This window comes from Sorghum bicolor, chromosome 4, assembly GCF_000003195.3.
Source record: "Sorghum bicolor cultivar BTx623 chromosome 4, Sorghum_bicolor_NCBIv3, whole genome shotgun sequence".
Lineage (NCBI taxonomy): Eukaryota > Viridiplantae > Streptophyta > Magnoliopsida > Poales > Poaceae > Sorghum > Sorghum bicolor.
The window spans coordinates 68,585,473-68,601,945 of NC_012873.2; the positions used below are offsets into that span (position 1 = coordinate 68,585,473).

General features: G+C 45.8%; 1 protein-coding gene across 2 annotated transcripts; it reads left to right on the forward strand.

Annotated features, from left to right (window-relative positions):
* LOC8066460 (peroxidase 64) lies at positions 261–8,090 on the forward strand. Of its 2 annotated transcripts, XM_002453064.2 has the most exons (6): positions 261–918; positions 1,002–1,197; positions 3,623–3,911; positions 4,019–4,207; positions 6,557–7,166; positions 7,413–8,090. In XM_002453064.2, exons 3-5 carry the CDS (start codon positions 3,675–3,677, stop codon positions 7,121–7,123), a joined length of 993 nt encoding a protein of 330 aa, XP_002453109.1. In that variant the 5' UTR covers positions 261–918; positions 1,002–1,197; positions 3,623–3,674; the 3' UTR covers positions 7,124–7,166; positions 7,413–8,090. The 2 variants fall into 2 exon arrangements, with proteins under 2 accessions (XP_002453109.1, XP_021315345.1); XM_021459670.1 differs by lacking the exons at positions 261–918; positions 1,002–1,197 and having other exon boundaries at positions 3,154–3,911; positions 6,557–7,162; positions 7,409–8,090.

A 16,473-nucleotide genomic window follows, 5' to 3' on the forward strand; every position in this document is an offset into this window, starting at 1 on the left:
TTGTGAGAGAAAAATATTGCTGAATGCTTGGCAGATTCCACAGATAAGCTCAAGCGAACAGAGCTTGGTCAATTTACAACGGGCCTACGAGTCCACCAGTGACATATGTGCTACTTGCAAGGACATGTCGAACTAGGTGGACTTACCATGTTCCTTAGTCTTGTAAGCCATGTTGTTTCAGTGAAAGAATAGTGGTTTTCTCTCATAACAAGCTAGAAAACAATAATTTTAAGTTTATCTTTTCAGTACAGCGAAGGCCATTAAAACGGATACCAATGTAATCAGGTAGCGCTACAATCTGTTGCAGGTAAAGGGAAAACAAAGTTTGGTTACCTTGTGTAATCAGGTTGCCCAAGAGGAAGTAGGGAATGACCGATGAGTGCCGGTGGCGGAGACACTCTAGAGCATGCACTATGGCAAAAATAGCACAAAGGAGACATCAATTTTACTGACTCAGAAACAAAACGCGTTACTAACGTGAAATTTGTAACGTGTCCAATATAGACGAGTCACTCACATCTCTTGGAGGCATATACGATAGACGTGGCTATAGAAAACGCGTCACCGGTATATGACCGTGAAATCTAGATAAGATATTAGTGACTCGTGAATAACTCTTGTCAGTAAGAGCTTGGAACCAAAATATATATTCATTGCAGCGGATACGCAATTCAAATCCGGATCCTCTCGCCCCTCCTGTCGTGAGCTCCCAAAGTCCGAACACATCTGCTCCACTGCTATCGTTCGCCGCCGCTGCCACCAATACAGCCCTTCCTCCACAGCCACTGCAAGATCTCCAGGCCAAAGATCCACGGAGGCCATGACACCTCGTCCCACCTTTGTTGTATCCACACCTCCTCTCTCTCTCTCTCTCTCTCTCTCTCTCTCTCTCTCCGCTGCCTCCATTTGCACCACCAGGTTAGGCTCCTCCATGTGTTACCAAAACGAGGTGCTCCAACGGCTTGTGCTCACACGTGCATGGGCGACCAAATCTATGGCAGCTCGACCGGCCGAGGGTGGCCGGATCCATGGCGTCGTCTCCTGCACCCCCACCATGCCTTCATGCTCATCTCCATGGTACCAGAAAGGCACACACCGGCGCCACCGCCACTAAACCCACTGGCGGCATATCTGAGAACGTAGCAGCGAACCACCACCAGAAGACCAGGTCTGCCATCCTTGTACAGGCAGCCCCAGGTATTGATCCCAATCCCAATCCCCCGTTCGATCTCCATTCCCAGATGGATTTGATTTGTCTCTTTTCATCGTAGATAGCTTAATTTAGTTGGCAAACACTGGTACAGGGTTGTATCTGAACTCAGTATGAAGTGTCTCGGTCTCGATTGTCGGCACGTCTGACGCTCAGGCACCGGACGCAGCAGTGTTCCAACGTCCGGTGTAGCTTCACGTGAGCAGTAGTCGCGAGCGTGGCTCTAGCAATGCGCGTCGGACGTTGAGGAGCGTCCGATGAGGTACCATCGGACGCGTCTGACGCACCCCCAATGTTTTTCAATCTCTGAGCACCCCCAGTTACTCTTGGTGCTTGTCGCCACCTAGATAGCTTGGAGCAGCGGAGGAGGATTGGTATGAGTTGGTGATTGTTTGTAGCTATCTCTGGGTGACTGTGAGAGGTTCTTATACCTTCTCTAGCAGAGAGCCGAAAGGTAACTCTAGTGAGCACGAGTGATAAGAGAGATAGAAAGAGTGCAAAATGGATGTGTTAGTATTTTCATTTGTATTTGTCAAATATTATTCAATCATGGACTAACTAGACTCAAAAGATTCTTCTCGCAAATTATAGATAAACTATATAATTAGTTATTTTTATCTATATTTAATGCTCCATATATATGCCGCAAGATTCGATGTAACAAAAAATGTTAAAAACTTTTGTAAAATTTTTGCGATGGGCCTTGTTTAGTTGATTAGTTTCTTTTTTTTTGGTTTGGAGTACTGTAGTACTTTTGTTTTTATTTGTCAATTATTGTCCAATCATAGACTAACTAGACTCAAAATATTTATCTCGTGATTTATAGACAAACTGTGCAATTAGTTTTTGCTTTCGTTTATACTTAGTGCTCTATATATATGTTACAAGATTAAATGTGACGAAGAATCTTGAAATGTTTTTGGTTTTTGTGTGCACCAAACAAGGCTCAATAGTGCATGCGCGCGTATAAGCCAGGTTGCAGGCAGCAGCTAGCCGGGCCGGGGAGATGCATATGCTAATGTCTGTTTGTACATGTGTGTTGTGTGCAAGTGTACTGCATATGCATGCATGTTAGTAATATAAGGTCTTATTTAGTTTTAATTTTTTTTTAAGATTTCTCGTCACATCGAATCTTTAACCTATGAATAAAACATTAAATATAGATAAAAAAATAACTAATTATATAGTGTTTAGGCCTAATTTCAAGATTTTTTGTCACATCAAATCTTTGACCCATACATAGAGCATTAAATATAGATAAAAATAACTAATTGCATAGTTTCGCCATGATTTGCGAGACAACCCAAAATTTTCCGCGAACTAACCAACGACTAAGGCCTTGTTTCGTTCTTAAAAAATTTTCAATTCTTTTTAGATTCTCCGTCACATCAAAATCTTACAACACATGTATAAAACATTAAATATAGATAAATAATAATTAAATTCATAGTTTATTTGTAATTTGCGAGACAAATATTTTAGACTTAGTTATTCTATAGTTGGATAATATTGTCAAATATTAACGAAAAATATCTATTTTACAATTTTTTTTAAACTAAACCAGACCTAATTAATACTGCGACCGTGCGAGGCAACGCAAGCTGCAGCATTTTACCTTTCTTTCTGTGCAGAGGCCAGGGAAGAGACACACACACTCCACACTGTAATCCACACCGTACCTGCATTAGACAACTACCACATGTATCGCACAGTTGCGGCATTTTTTTTACTTTAATCCAGCAGTCCATTATCAGTAGTACATTATTGTAGTGAAGGACAGCATTAGACACAAGCTAGCTAGCTGCACAAGGAGCAGCGCGCGCACCTTTTAGGCCTTGTTTACTTCCATGCAAAAACACATAATTTTTCAAAATTCTCTGTCACATCAAATCTTTACACGTATATCTAGAGTATTAAATATAGATCAAAATAAAAACTAATTACACAGTTTGATCGGAATTAACGAGATAAATCTTTTAAACCTATTTAGTCCATGGTTAGATAATTATTACCATAAACGAACGAAATTTTTTTCTTCGAGAACTAAACAAGACGTTAGCTTTGTTCATTCCGCGCGCATGCACTCACGACTCACTTGTCTATGTGTTGATGTATTGTTTGCTTCTCAGCTTGATCTCTCGGGACTACCGAGCATCGGCAGTCATGCATATTCGTACCAGATATTGCAAGCAAGCAGATCGAATTAGCTGCTAGCTAATGATAGTTAAGCTAGTACAGTAGTATCCTATATATATGTATGGTAGGGATCGAGCCGCGGGCGGCCGGCCAGCTGTACAAGGCATGGGTAGCTTTTGCATTTGCACGCCACCGACCAGCGGTCGCTAGCTAGTAGCTCTTCTTCATCCTCATCCATCCTCATCCACAGTCGCTCTTCTTCATCCTCATCCACAGTCGTGTCCTCCACAGTCCACACGTACCGGCGCCCTGCACTATAGTTGCTGCAATGGCGGCGGCGCTTGCTGCATCATCAGCAGAGGCGGCTCTTCTTCTCCTAGTATTATTGGTACGACTCGCCGCGGTGGCGCTGAGATGCGGCGAGGGGCTGAGCCTGGCTTTGTATGACGAGAGCTGCCCGGAGGCGGAGGCGGCGGTGACGGCGGCCGTGCGGCAGGCCATGGCAAACGACCGCACCGTGGCGGCTGGGCTCCTCCGAATGCATTTCCACGACTGCTTCGTCAGGGTACGTAATTTTTTCGTTCCATCTATCTCGATCCTTGCATTGCATTTGCTCCTCCTCCGGTCCGCCGCTAGCTGTCTTCTCGATCTGAATCCGGCCGCCGCCGGCAGGGCTGCGACGGCTCCGTTCTGCTGGACTCGACGGGCACCGTGACGGCAGAGAAGGACGGCCCGCCCAACGTCTCGCTGCACGCTTTCTACGTCATCGACAACGCCAAGCGGGCCGTGGAGGCCCAGTGCCCCGGGGTCGTCTCGTGCGCCGACATCCTCGCGCTCGCCGCAAGAGACGCCGTCGCGCTGGTATGTACATGTACGTAATGTACTGTAATGATGTAAAGATGCATGCTGCTGGAGACCGCCGTACTATGACTATGGGACTTGGGAGAGATCCAGCTGATCGATGTACTTGCTAGGGTTTAGGATACGGGATGTTTGATACTAATAGCAAAACAAATTACAGAATTTGTCAAAAAACCATGAGACAAATTTATTAAGCCTAATTAATTTATCATTAACATGTATGTTACTGTAGTAATTAGTGTCTAATAATAGATTAAGACCTTATTTAGTTTTCAATTTTTTTTGGTTTGGTGCTATAGCAGTTTTATTTTTATCTGGTAATTATTATCTAATTATGGACTAATTAGGCTCAAAAGATTCATCTCGCGATTTACAGACAAACTGTATAATTAGTTTTGGTTTTCGACTATATTTAATGCTCCATGCATGTACCGCAAAATTCGATGTGACATGAAATCTTGAAAAGTTTTTGATTTTTTGGATGGACTAAACAAGGCCTAATTAGTTTAAAAAGATTCGTCTCACAAAATTTAATTACTCCGTGCAATTGGTTTTTTTATTTTACTACATTTAATATTTTATATATATGTTTAAATATTCGATGAGATAGGACGAAATGTTTTTGGGTTGTATGTACTAGTAGCTAGGAGCAGTCGTACATCGGTAATATTATTATTGTAGTAATTAGTGTCTAATCATAGATTAACTAGTTTTAAAAGATTTATCTCACAAAATCTAATTACTCTGTGCAATTAGTTTTTTATTTTATCTACATTTAATATGAGATATGACGAAAAGTTTTTGGCAGTACATTGGTAATACCACGTACTTCCTCTATCCCAAAATTTTGGGTTTTCTTGCAAATTTGATTAAAAGTTTATTAGTCAAATTTATCAGTTATTCAATAGTGTTTTTTTTCACAATAAATCAGTAAATAATATTTTCTGCAATGGCTGACAAGTACAATATTTATTTCTTTAAATAAATTTGTTAAAAAATTAGATTTAAAAATGTTTCTAATGATATTAGTTACATATAGTAAATATTAATATTTTTAATATATATTTAATCAAAATGGTTTCTATAACGTAGGAGAGGAGTACTGCTGGTGAGCAGTCTTTAATGCTCTAAAGTCTAAACGATTGAGGCGTTCCCAAAAATTTTGGTACGTGTCGGAAGGACGTCGGGAAAGATTTTTAGAAACTAATAGAAAAACAAATTATATATTTTGTCTGAAAACTGCAAGACAAATCTATTAAGTATAATTAATCTGTCATTAGCATATATAGGTTACTGTAGCACTTAAAGCTAATCATGGACTAACTAGGCTTAAAAGATTCGTCTCGCGATTTTCAACCAAACTGTGTAATTAGTTTATTTTTTTATTTACATTTAATATTCTATGCATGTGTTTAAAGATTTGATGGGATAGATGAAAATTTTTTCGTAGGAAACTAAACAGGGCCTAGACTAATTAGGTTTAAAAGATTTATTTCGTAATTTACAGATAAATTGTATAATTAGTTTTGTTTATGTCTATATTGAATACTTAGGGTCTGTTTAGTTTCCCTTGCTAAATTTTAGTTGGCTAAAATTATTTTAGCTACTCTTGGATGACTAATGGAACTAAACTATTTTAGCTCATTTTAGTCAATGTGTTTGGAACTTTAGTTACTAAAAAATAACTAAATTTTAGCTAGCTAAAAGTTAGCAAGAAGAACCAAACACGATCTTAATACATATGTCGTAAAATTTGATGTAATAATAAATTTTTAAAAAAATAGTTTTGAGGAACACGACCCGAGTCACATGCTTGCGTCTCTAGCTACTACACTACTGTTGTACTGCTGCTGTTCATCGAGCGAGCTGTCAACGTGCTGCTCGAGTCTTGCTCGATGTGTCTCGATCCTTGGACCAACAGCACAGGTATGCAGATGCAGCCGCGGCAGCCAGCAGGGTGGGTGTGAGGGTGTCAGTGTCACTCACTCTGTTCTGTTGTCGTACGTACGTGCACTCATTTTTTTTCGAAGTACTGTACACATGATGCTCGAGCACAACAGATTATTTGCATTATTATTGCGTTAAGGCCTTCGTCATTCGAAAAGGTTTTGAATTTTGACTGTAGCACTTCATTTTTATTTAATAAATACTATTCAACTTTAACTAACTTTAAAAGATTTATTTCACGATTAACAAGTAAACTATGTAATTAGTTTTTGTTTTTATATATATTTAATGTTTTATATATGTACATTAAAATTTAATGTGACGAGAAATATTAAAAAAAATATTTTTGATAAACTAAACAAGTCCTTACTGTTGCTGACCATCGAGCACGTACGCATGCAGTCCGGTGGTCCGTCGTGGGTGGTGGCCTTGGGGCGGCGGGACGGGCGCGTGTCGCGGGCCAACGAGACGACGACGCTGCCGGGGCCGACGGCTAGCTTTGAGCAGCTGAAGCAGGCGTTCCACGGCCGCGGGCTGTCCACCAAGGACCTGGTGGTGCTGTCGGGCGCCCACACGCTGGGCTTCGCGCACTGCTCCTCCTTCCAGAACCGCATCCGGCTCCAGGACCAGGGCACCGACGCCGACGACCCTTCCCTGAGCCCCTCCTTCGCCGCCGCCCTCCGCCGTGCGTGCCCCGCCAACAACACCGTCCGCGCCGCCGGGTCCGGCCTGGACGCCACCTCCGCGGCCTTCGACAACACCTACTACCGGATGCTGCAGGCCGGCCAGGGCCTGCTCTCCTCCGACGAGGCGCTGCTCACGCACCCCAAGACGCGCGCCTTCGTCGCGCTCTACGCCGCGTCGCAGGAGGCCTTCTTCAGGGCCTTCGCCAAGTCCATGCTGCGGATGGCCGCGCTCAACGGAGGCGACGAGGTGCGAGCCAACTGCAGGCGCGTCAACTCATCATGATCCGGACCATCCCATCCGATCCACTGCTGTGTTCCCCTTTTGGGCCTTGTTTAGTTGCGAAAAATTTTTAGATTTCGCTACTGTAGCACTTTCGTTTTTATTTGATAAATATTGTCCAATCATGAACTAACTAGAATCAAAAGATTCGTCTCACGATTTACAGACAAACTTTGTAATTAGTTTTTATTTTTGTCTATATTTAATGTCTTATACATGTGTCGCAAGATTCGATGTGACGGAGAATCTTGAAAACTTTTTGGATTTCGAGGTGAACTAAACAAGGCCTTGGATTCATTGTTTATTGCTGTCTCGACCATTCGTCTGACTAGTTTGGTCGAGGGTATAAAATTTAGGGAGAATTGGATGCGGACACGTAGAATGGTGACCATTTGTCAACAGACATTAGGAAAAATTAGATTGTTCAAAGACACTCCGTTTCTTGTCAAAATTGCTAGCGGACACTACGTCTAATAAAACATTATTACAAAATAGATATAAAATCATATAAATGCTAGAAAATTATACTATAGATTTTTTTACACTCTACATGATGAGAACTATAGTGTAAAAATATTGTTGTACTGAAATAACCATTTTGCCCCTCTTCATAAATAGACAAAGATAACCATGGTTAATTAGTTAATATATTAGTAAGATACTAAAATTACTAAACAATATTTTTACACTATAGTTCTCATCATGTACGGTGTAAAAAATATATAGTATAATTTTCTAGCACTTATATGATTTTATATCTATTTTGTAATAATATTTGATTAGACGTAGTGTCCGCAAGCAAATTTGACAAGAAACGGAGTGTCTTTGAGCAATCTAATTTTTTCTAGTGTCCGCTGGCAAATGGCCACCATTCTGCATGTCCCACAGCCAATTCTTCCTAAAATTTAACAGGGATCACAGTATTTTCGTTTTAGGCCCTCTTTAGTTACTCGCCTAAAAGTTTTTCATTCATCCATCGAATCTTTGGATACATGCATGAAACATTAAATATAGATAAAAAATAAACTAATTACACAGTTTGGTTGAAAATCACGAGACGAATCTTTTAAGCCGAGTTACTCCATGATTAGCCTTAAGTGCTACAGTAACCCACATGTACTAATGATAGATTAATTATGCTTAATAGATTTGTCTTGCAGTTTTCTGACGAGCTATGTAATTTGTTTTTTTATTAGTTTCTAAAACCCTTCCCGATATTCTTCCGACACATCCGATGTGACATCAAAAAAATTTTCATCCTCAATCTAAATTGGGCCTATTTGATAATTAGTGTTTAATTATAGACTAATTAGACTCAAAATATTTGTCAAGCAAATTATTTTTAGCTGTTGTTTTAGTTTTTGCAAATAGTATATATTTAGTACTTCATGTATATCTTCAAACATTCGATGTGATGGGTGATAAAAAAAAATCACCTAGCATCAAACGGGGCCTAACAATTATCACCCAAAATACAGACTCATTTGCCTTTGGGTAGGGCTAGAGGCAAAAAGTTCAATACCTATTTTTAGTCTTATCTAACAACAAGATCTAAAAAGACAATACTCTCTACAAATGCGTCTTGAGGAGAGAGGATATTCAAATTTGGGCCTTGTTTAGTTCCTAAAATTTTTTTGCAAAAAAATTCAGATTCCCCGTTGAAAGCCCTAGTTTGGTTTCGGATAATTGATGAAACCCTAGTACTAACCTCTATGCTAAGTGTGTGTAGACTTAATGAGGTTGGTACATGCCAAGTGATGGAGCAAGTGATGATCATGGTGATGATGGTGATGACCACAAAATGATCAAGTGCTCAACTTGGAAAAGAAGAAAGAGAAAAACAAAACCCTATGGAGATCAAGGCAAAGGTATTGCTTAGGGTTTTGGTTTTGGTGATCAAGACACCATAGAGGGTGTGATCATATTTAGGATAGATAGCCGTACTATAAAGAGGGGAATTCTTTGGCTAAGCGGTTATCAAGTGCCACTAGGTGTCATTGTTCATGTGGATGCATTTAGAACCTAGTGAGCTAACTTAACTCCTTCAAAGAAAATTGTTTGTGAAAATGCTAACACACGTGCACTTGTTGGTACACACGTTGTGGTGTTGGCACACTTTGAGAAGGGAGTTGAGTTTGAGGACGTGCACTTGTTGGTACAAACTCGGCGGGATTCGGCGCTTTTCGAGAAAATGAAGTGCATATTTTCTATTGCGCCGGTGGGAAAATTGGAGAAGTCGCGGGAGTGTTTCTCGCTGAGGAACACTCACCGGACGCTGGCTCAGAGGCACCGGACGCTGTGTCTGAGCGTCCGGTGTGCAGGCTGCCTGGCTCAGCTAGGGTTAGGCACCGGACGCAAGCTGGAGCGTCCGGTGGTCTGAGTCCGGTGTCCGCGCGTTTTGCAAACCTCTTTGGGTGTGAGTCCGGTGAGCACCGGACGGTCCGGTGCTCAGCGTCCGGTGACCCGTAGGTTTGCGGAACTCTCTGCGCATGAGTCCGGTGTGCACCGGACGTGACCGGTGCTAACTTGCTCAGCGTCCGGTGCACTGCAGGTGACCGTTAGACTCTGACACGTGACTGACGTTGGAGCACCGGACACTGGTGTTGAGCGTCCGGTGCCCCTTTAAGAGCGTCCGGTGACCCCGTGTTTCGCCCAGTGGAAGAGCCAACGGCTCTATTTGTTTGAGGGGCTATAAATACGTGTTTGGCCGGCTTGGGGCTCACTCTTGGCATTCTAGCATACTTGACATCCTTGTGAGCCTAAGCAAACACCTCCCACTCATCTCCTTCATAGATTAAACATCTTTGTGAGATTGGGAGTGATTCCAAGTGCATTTGCTTGAGTGATTGCATCTAGTGGCACTTGGGGATCGTTCTAGCTGCGGTTTTCTTGTTACTCTTGGTGGTTGCCGCCACCTAGACGGCTTGGAGCAGCGGAGGAGCTTTGGCACGAGTTGGTGATTGTTCGTGGCCATCTCCCGGTGATTGTGAGGGGTCTTGTACCTTCCCCAGCGGAGAGCCGAAAGGTAACTCTAGTGGATTGCTCGTGTCATTGAGCTACCTCACTTGTGGGTAGGTTCTTGTGGTGTCCTAGTGAGGACGAGGTTCGTGCTACACCTCTTAGCCACCGAACCACCAAGTGTTGGTCGACACAACGGGGACGTAGCGTGCCGGCAAGCACGTGAACCTCGGGAGAAAAATCGGTGTCTCAATTGTGTTTGATTGGCATTCTCCCGGTGCTTGATTGTTTATATTGGTGATTGGTTCATCCCCTACACGGCGGTATAAATATCTCATCTTATCTTTACTTACCGCAAACTAGTGTAATTACTTTAGTTGCTTACCTTGACTTGTGTAGCTTAGTTCTCTAGTGTAACTTGTAGAGACTTAGTTCTTGTGTGCATAGAGATCTTAGCAACTAGAATTGTTGGGTAGGTGGCTTGCAAACACCCCTTTAGAGCTAGAGCAAAAAGCTTCGCTTTGTTATTTACTAACCTTTTGCTCTAGTGAGTTTGTAGAATTTTTAAATAGGCTATTCACCCCCCCTCTAGCCATATTAGGACCTTTCACCCGTCACATCGAATCTTATAGCGCATGCATGAAGCATTAAATGTAGATAAAAATAATAACTAATCATACAATTTGCCTATTGTTGACGGTCCTTAATGCTCACATTTAACCATCAACTAATCATAGAAAAGGATCCAAATGCAACCAACACCTAGACTTAGGGTTTTATCTGACAGAATTCCACAAGTTTTGGTGTTTGTCTATTTCTGCAGGGGGTTATCAGGAAATACGGAAGAAAGGCCCACACGTCGGGTTTACATAGAGATATTAATGGGCCGCGCAATTTTCTACCATCTAGAAGACTCCAGAAGCCACGGGAACGAACGGGAAGGAAATCGGGCTCGGAGGCAGGGCGCCCGCCCAACTCTCCTGGGCGCCCGCCCAGCTACAGTGCCCAATCAGGACACGTTTCGCGGACAATGCTCCACCGACCTAATACTTCAAGGAAAACCACACGATCAATGTCGGTTTGATCCGACGGCCCAGATTCACTTGAAGGGACTATAAAACCAGACCCTCTGGCCCCTGGAGATCATACCTCTTCTACAGAATCAAAGTTAGGGTTTCAATTCTTCATTCAAGTAGAGAGGATCCCTCTAGTTCTTCTAGTTCTACCTCTAGTTCATCTAGATCTAGTTCTAGTTCATCTAGTTCTAGTTCTTCTAGTTCTAGTTCTAGTTAGTTCTAGTTGTAATCTAGAAAATAGGGAGAGAGAAGAGGAGAGCGGAGAAGGAGGAGCCGGATCTGTCGGATCTTCCTCAACATTGTACTTTTGCAGCAACTGGTTCGTTCTTCATCGTTCTCCAGGTTCTTCAACTCATAACTCCTAAGTTCTCTAATTACTTTTATTTACATTCAAGTTATTTATTGGATTCCCGCTTGCATCAAGTGCTCTAATCTTTGAAACATTAGAGTAGTAATTAATAGATTAGACGTGGTGTTTAGTCTTGCGATTACCTGGAATTGCACCCAATCCTGCGGATTGTTGTGGTAGCCTTAGGGTAGTGACAGCCCTAACGGTCGACGTATTCCACCTCGTTCGGATCGGTGTTTGTAGGACTGTAGTCAGACCTTCCTAGCCCCCTTCTCATCTCTTTCTGTGGTTAGTGCTCTGATGTCCCGATATAGATAATCTTGAAGTAATTCTTGATTCTTAGATCAACTAGAGAACTCTTAGGAAACTTCCTCTCTTCCCACCAAAAATAATTATATAGTTATCCTTGGGCGATCTTGGATCTTAATTAGTACACTCACGTTCTCTGTGGAAAATCGATACTCTGGAATACTCCCGGGTGAAAGCTACATCGGTATCCGTGCGCTTGCGGATTTTTCTGTTTGCGTTTAAAATACCCAACAAGCTTTCTGGCGCCGTTGCCGGGGAACGGTAGCTGTGCTAGTTTCGAACCAAGTCGTCCGTGTATCCTTTTTCTTTTCCTTTTTTACCACACTCACCTTACCATTTTCACCACACCACATGGATTTCACTCTAAGCATTAATGAGCATGGAATTTATTTCATAGCCACTTCATTTACTCCATGCTCATATGCAACATCTTCCCAATCCATTGGTTTTTCCAACATCACCATATTCGAGATCTCCAACCCCCTCATCCTTTCTATTTATAAAAACTTTAAAAGGGCGGTTGTCGATGCATATGTCTATATTAAATATTGCAGATCTCGTAGAGTTGATCTTGGTATAGGTCAGCGTTGGAGGGAAACCACTTCGCCGACATAAATTAATGGTTTCCCAAGGACAAGCTTAGTGTCCTAAAATAAGCACTGATCAGATCGTAACATGAGCTTTTAATTATTTGCAACATTATCTTGTATATTGAGCATATAAGGATAATTGTAAAAAAAAATTCCTTCGGGTATTCTTGTCACTAACCTTTCCAGGATTGGGGCAAGAAGATCGGATGAATGACAAGCACAAGGTATGTCCAACAAATCATCATACAACATTGAATTAAATTCATCCAAACTTGAATTTTACAAAATTCAAGCTTGGGGGAGTACTTTACATAAAAACATCCTTTGCCATGTTGCTATGTTGGTTGTCCCTACCTTTGAGACATGCTCAATTTGTTAAATACTAATCACACTACTTCATCTCCACTTGAGTAGATCTTTATAAATGCTTTCATGCTACCTTTATTTGCTTTAGTATATGTCTAGGTTTGGAGTAGTTTCATTTATCTCTTAATTAAGCATGGTGCTTAGTTTAGGAATGATGATCTTACTTCTAAGGGAGTTTAAATTAAGCATGATGCTTAGGTTAAAATGTGTCGGTGTTTTTCCCCCGGGGGGTCTCACCAACGAGTAAATTTGTATGTGTGCTCCCCTTTTCGGATGGTGATGCAAGAAGACACAGAGATTTATCCTGGTTCGGGCAAGAGAAGGCCCTACGTCCAGCGGGGGGAGAGAGTTGTATTATCTTGCACCTAAGTGCTTGTACAGGGGCGAATACAAGCGTGGTATGAAGTGTGTAGCTCCACTACGTGTGTGTGTGTTCTTGAGTTGTGATGTCCTGTTCTTCTATTCCTGAGTCTCTCCTTTTATAGCTCCAAGGAGAGACACAGGGTACATGCGTAGATGTTAGAGTAGGGATCGATAGCCGCATGGAGCGCTGACCTACTCGAGGCTTCCGTACGGCATGGCCTCGAGCCGTCCCATCTTGATAGCTCGGTGATGATTACGCGTGCTCCTGTGTTCTGCCCTGCCAGCCGCCTTGTGCTGGTTCTAAGGTCGCATGCTTGTACGGTATGGTGGCGGACCCGACGGGGTAGCTGTGACGAAGTCAGTCGACGCCCAACTTGTCCCCAGGAAGGGACCCTGTTTGGTCGAGGGTCGGACGCCGTGTAATATGCTGGTATCTGGAGCGCTGACCTTGGGTGTCTCGAGGGGGTCCCGATTAGACGTTCCATCCTTGTTTCCTGCGTCCTGACACGCCCTGGGTCGTTCGGTGGGAAGGCTGCAAAAAGAACGATGGGACAGAAGCTTGCTCCCTATCACGCCTTCCGTGACCTGTGTGTTAGGTGGGGAAGCGTCAGGTGTATTTAATGCTCCGGCCCGCGTGCGCGCGTCGGGCGGCGGACAGTGTCCTTGCGCCCGACACCTCTCGGTTCGCTCGAGCCCGCTTCCGTCACCGACGGCAGTCGCCGCTCGAGTCCTGAACCGATTCGCTCGACACTATTTCCGTCTTCGAGGCTGCGACCGTCGATGGCGGCGCATACGTAAGATTAGAGCGTCGAATTAAGGGTCTCTACCTTCGTACGGGCAATCTCATAATGCGCATCGCTGAGGGTACCCCTTACCGATACCCTCGACAGTAGCCCCCGAGCCCTCGAAGGAGTTTTTGACTCCTTCGAGGGCTATGTTATCTAATTCGCAGAAAACGCTTTCGACACCAGTGGTGGAAGATTCCGATTGGCTCGTTTTTGCCCGGGGGTTTCGACGTACTCTCGATAGAGCGAGCGTCTTCCATCCCAAATTGAGTTCCTAGCGGGTAGTCCAAGTGAGAACCTGTGCCCCTTTCGAGGGGGTCAGCTGTAGCCCGGAGGCGTCCTCATAAAGCAGGGTCGACGTGGTCGGGGATACCAGTCTCATTCGATAGAGACCGGCGGCTCGATGCCTCCCGTCGGGGGGATTCCTCTCGACTATCTCGACCCTATCTTGAACATCGCCAGCGAGTCCTCGAGGCGGGCCTCGATCTTCGACCGCTCGCTGGGGATCCCTGACTCTGGCGCTCGAGATCGGCTGTCGAACCCTTTTGGCGGGCCAGCCATCGATCTCTCGAGACTTTTGTGGTTACGTCCCTTGGCTTACGAGGGAAGGAAACGACCGTGGCGGTTCGCCTTTCTGCCCGTTGGGCGCGCCTTTCTAGGCGGATGACGTTACGACACCGTATCGGCGAGGAATTCGGAGAGTCCGGCCTGTGAGGAGAGAGAGAGGACTGTCAGGCGGCGCATTTATGGGGTGAGTTACCTTACTTCTCGGATCTGTCCGTTGGCGGACAGCTGCCTATAAATACGTCGTCGCGTCACCGCCGTTCCTCTCCCTTCCGCCTTCTCGCTCCTGCTCCTTCGCTGCCTTTGCTTTCTCGCCATCTCACGCGCACAGGCCCCCTCGAGCTGTAGCGAACCCACCGTCCCTTTAGCCGAGATGCCTGTAAGACTCGTCGCCGTCGACGACTGGCGCCCGTCGTCGATGACGGAGCGCCGGCTGTTGGAGCTTGAGAAGGAGGGACTGCTGCGCCGCCGCACCTCGCTGTCGTCGCCAGAGTGGATCGCGCCGCCGGCGAGCCACAGGGCGCCTCAGCCGCCCGAGGGTTACGTGGTGTCGTTCGCCAAGTTTCACCGCCACGGTCTGGGCGCGCCTCCAAGCCGCTTCATGCGGGCCCTCTGCTTCCATTATGGGGTGGAGCTCCAGCACTTCTCTCCGAACGCCATCACCGTAGCGGCGGTCTTCGCCGCCGTGTGTGAGGGCTTCCTGGGGATGATGCCGCACTGGGAGCTGTGGCTCCACCTCTACAGGGGCGAGCTGTTTCACGCCTCCACCGGAACCACGGGCGTAAGGAAGCCCGTGCGAGCGGGTTGCCTCAATTTGGTGCAGAAGACGGGGAAGACGGACCGGCCGCGGGAGTACATCCCGGTAGGGTTGTCGACCAACCACGCCGGCTGGGACTCCCAATGGTTCTACCTGCGGAACGACGACAACCTCCTGCCTTCTTACTCGTGCCGTCTGATCTTGGAGCGTCCAGCGGACTGGACGTACGGCGTCGTCCAAGCTCATCAGTCTCGGCTCGACCCTCTCCTCGACGCCCTGAAGAAGCTTCGCCAGGAAGGTTTGACCGCCGCCCTCGTCCTCTCGGCCGTCCATCATCAGAGAGTTCTCCCTCTGATGTCACGACCGTTGAGGATGGATGAGATGGGCCCTGGCGTCTCATCTCGGGACCTCGAGGCATGTCGGATGTCCAACGAGCCTCCGGCGGACGACGAAGTCGCGGCCCGAGTCATGGCCGCAATTGCCGGTGATTTTCAGCCGGAGCATGTCAACGGCTTCCCCATGAGACCTGACGCAGGCTCGATCGATCTGGTACGCTTTCTTCTTACGCGCATCCCCGATTCTGGGTTTCCTTTCTCCCCTCTCTTTTTTCTAAGTCTACCTTAGTTTTGGCAGGGTCGGATTGATGTCCGGTCCTCGAGGCCTCCGGTAAAGGAGGACGAGGTTGATCGCGACAAACGGCGCCAATCCGCCGAAAAGCTGAAGTCTGCCAAGGACTCCGCAAAGAAGGGGGAGAAGAAGAAGAACCTCGACCGCCAAGCATTAGAGGCGCGTCGAGCCAAATCCAGGCAGAGGGGGGAGCCTGAGGAAGAATCCCCCAATGACGATGATGACGACGACGAGGGTAGCGACGACTCCGAGGGGATGGCGTCGCGCCTCGATCGGATTCTCGAGGGCCCGCCTCGAGGTGACGTCGACGCCCCCCGGACGGAGGCGCCAGAGGAGGGTCCGAGCGGATCTCGTCGTCCCCGGGCCGACGCTCCTTCCGCGCTCAAGACGGGTCAAGACGCACCGCGCCCTCCCCCGGCGCCCAGGGAGAGCGGTCCGGCTAGGTCCCAGGCGTCGGGGCCGTTAACCCGCGGTCGCGCCGCGGCCTCTGAGAAAGGAGACGCCGGCCGTAGGAGCGCGAGTCCCGGCGCCCGCCAGGCGGGGACCGACGTACCTAAGCCAGTTCCTGCCCTCGAGGGGCCTAGAGCCCCGACGCGGGGTGGCTCGAGG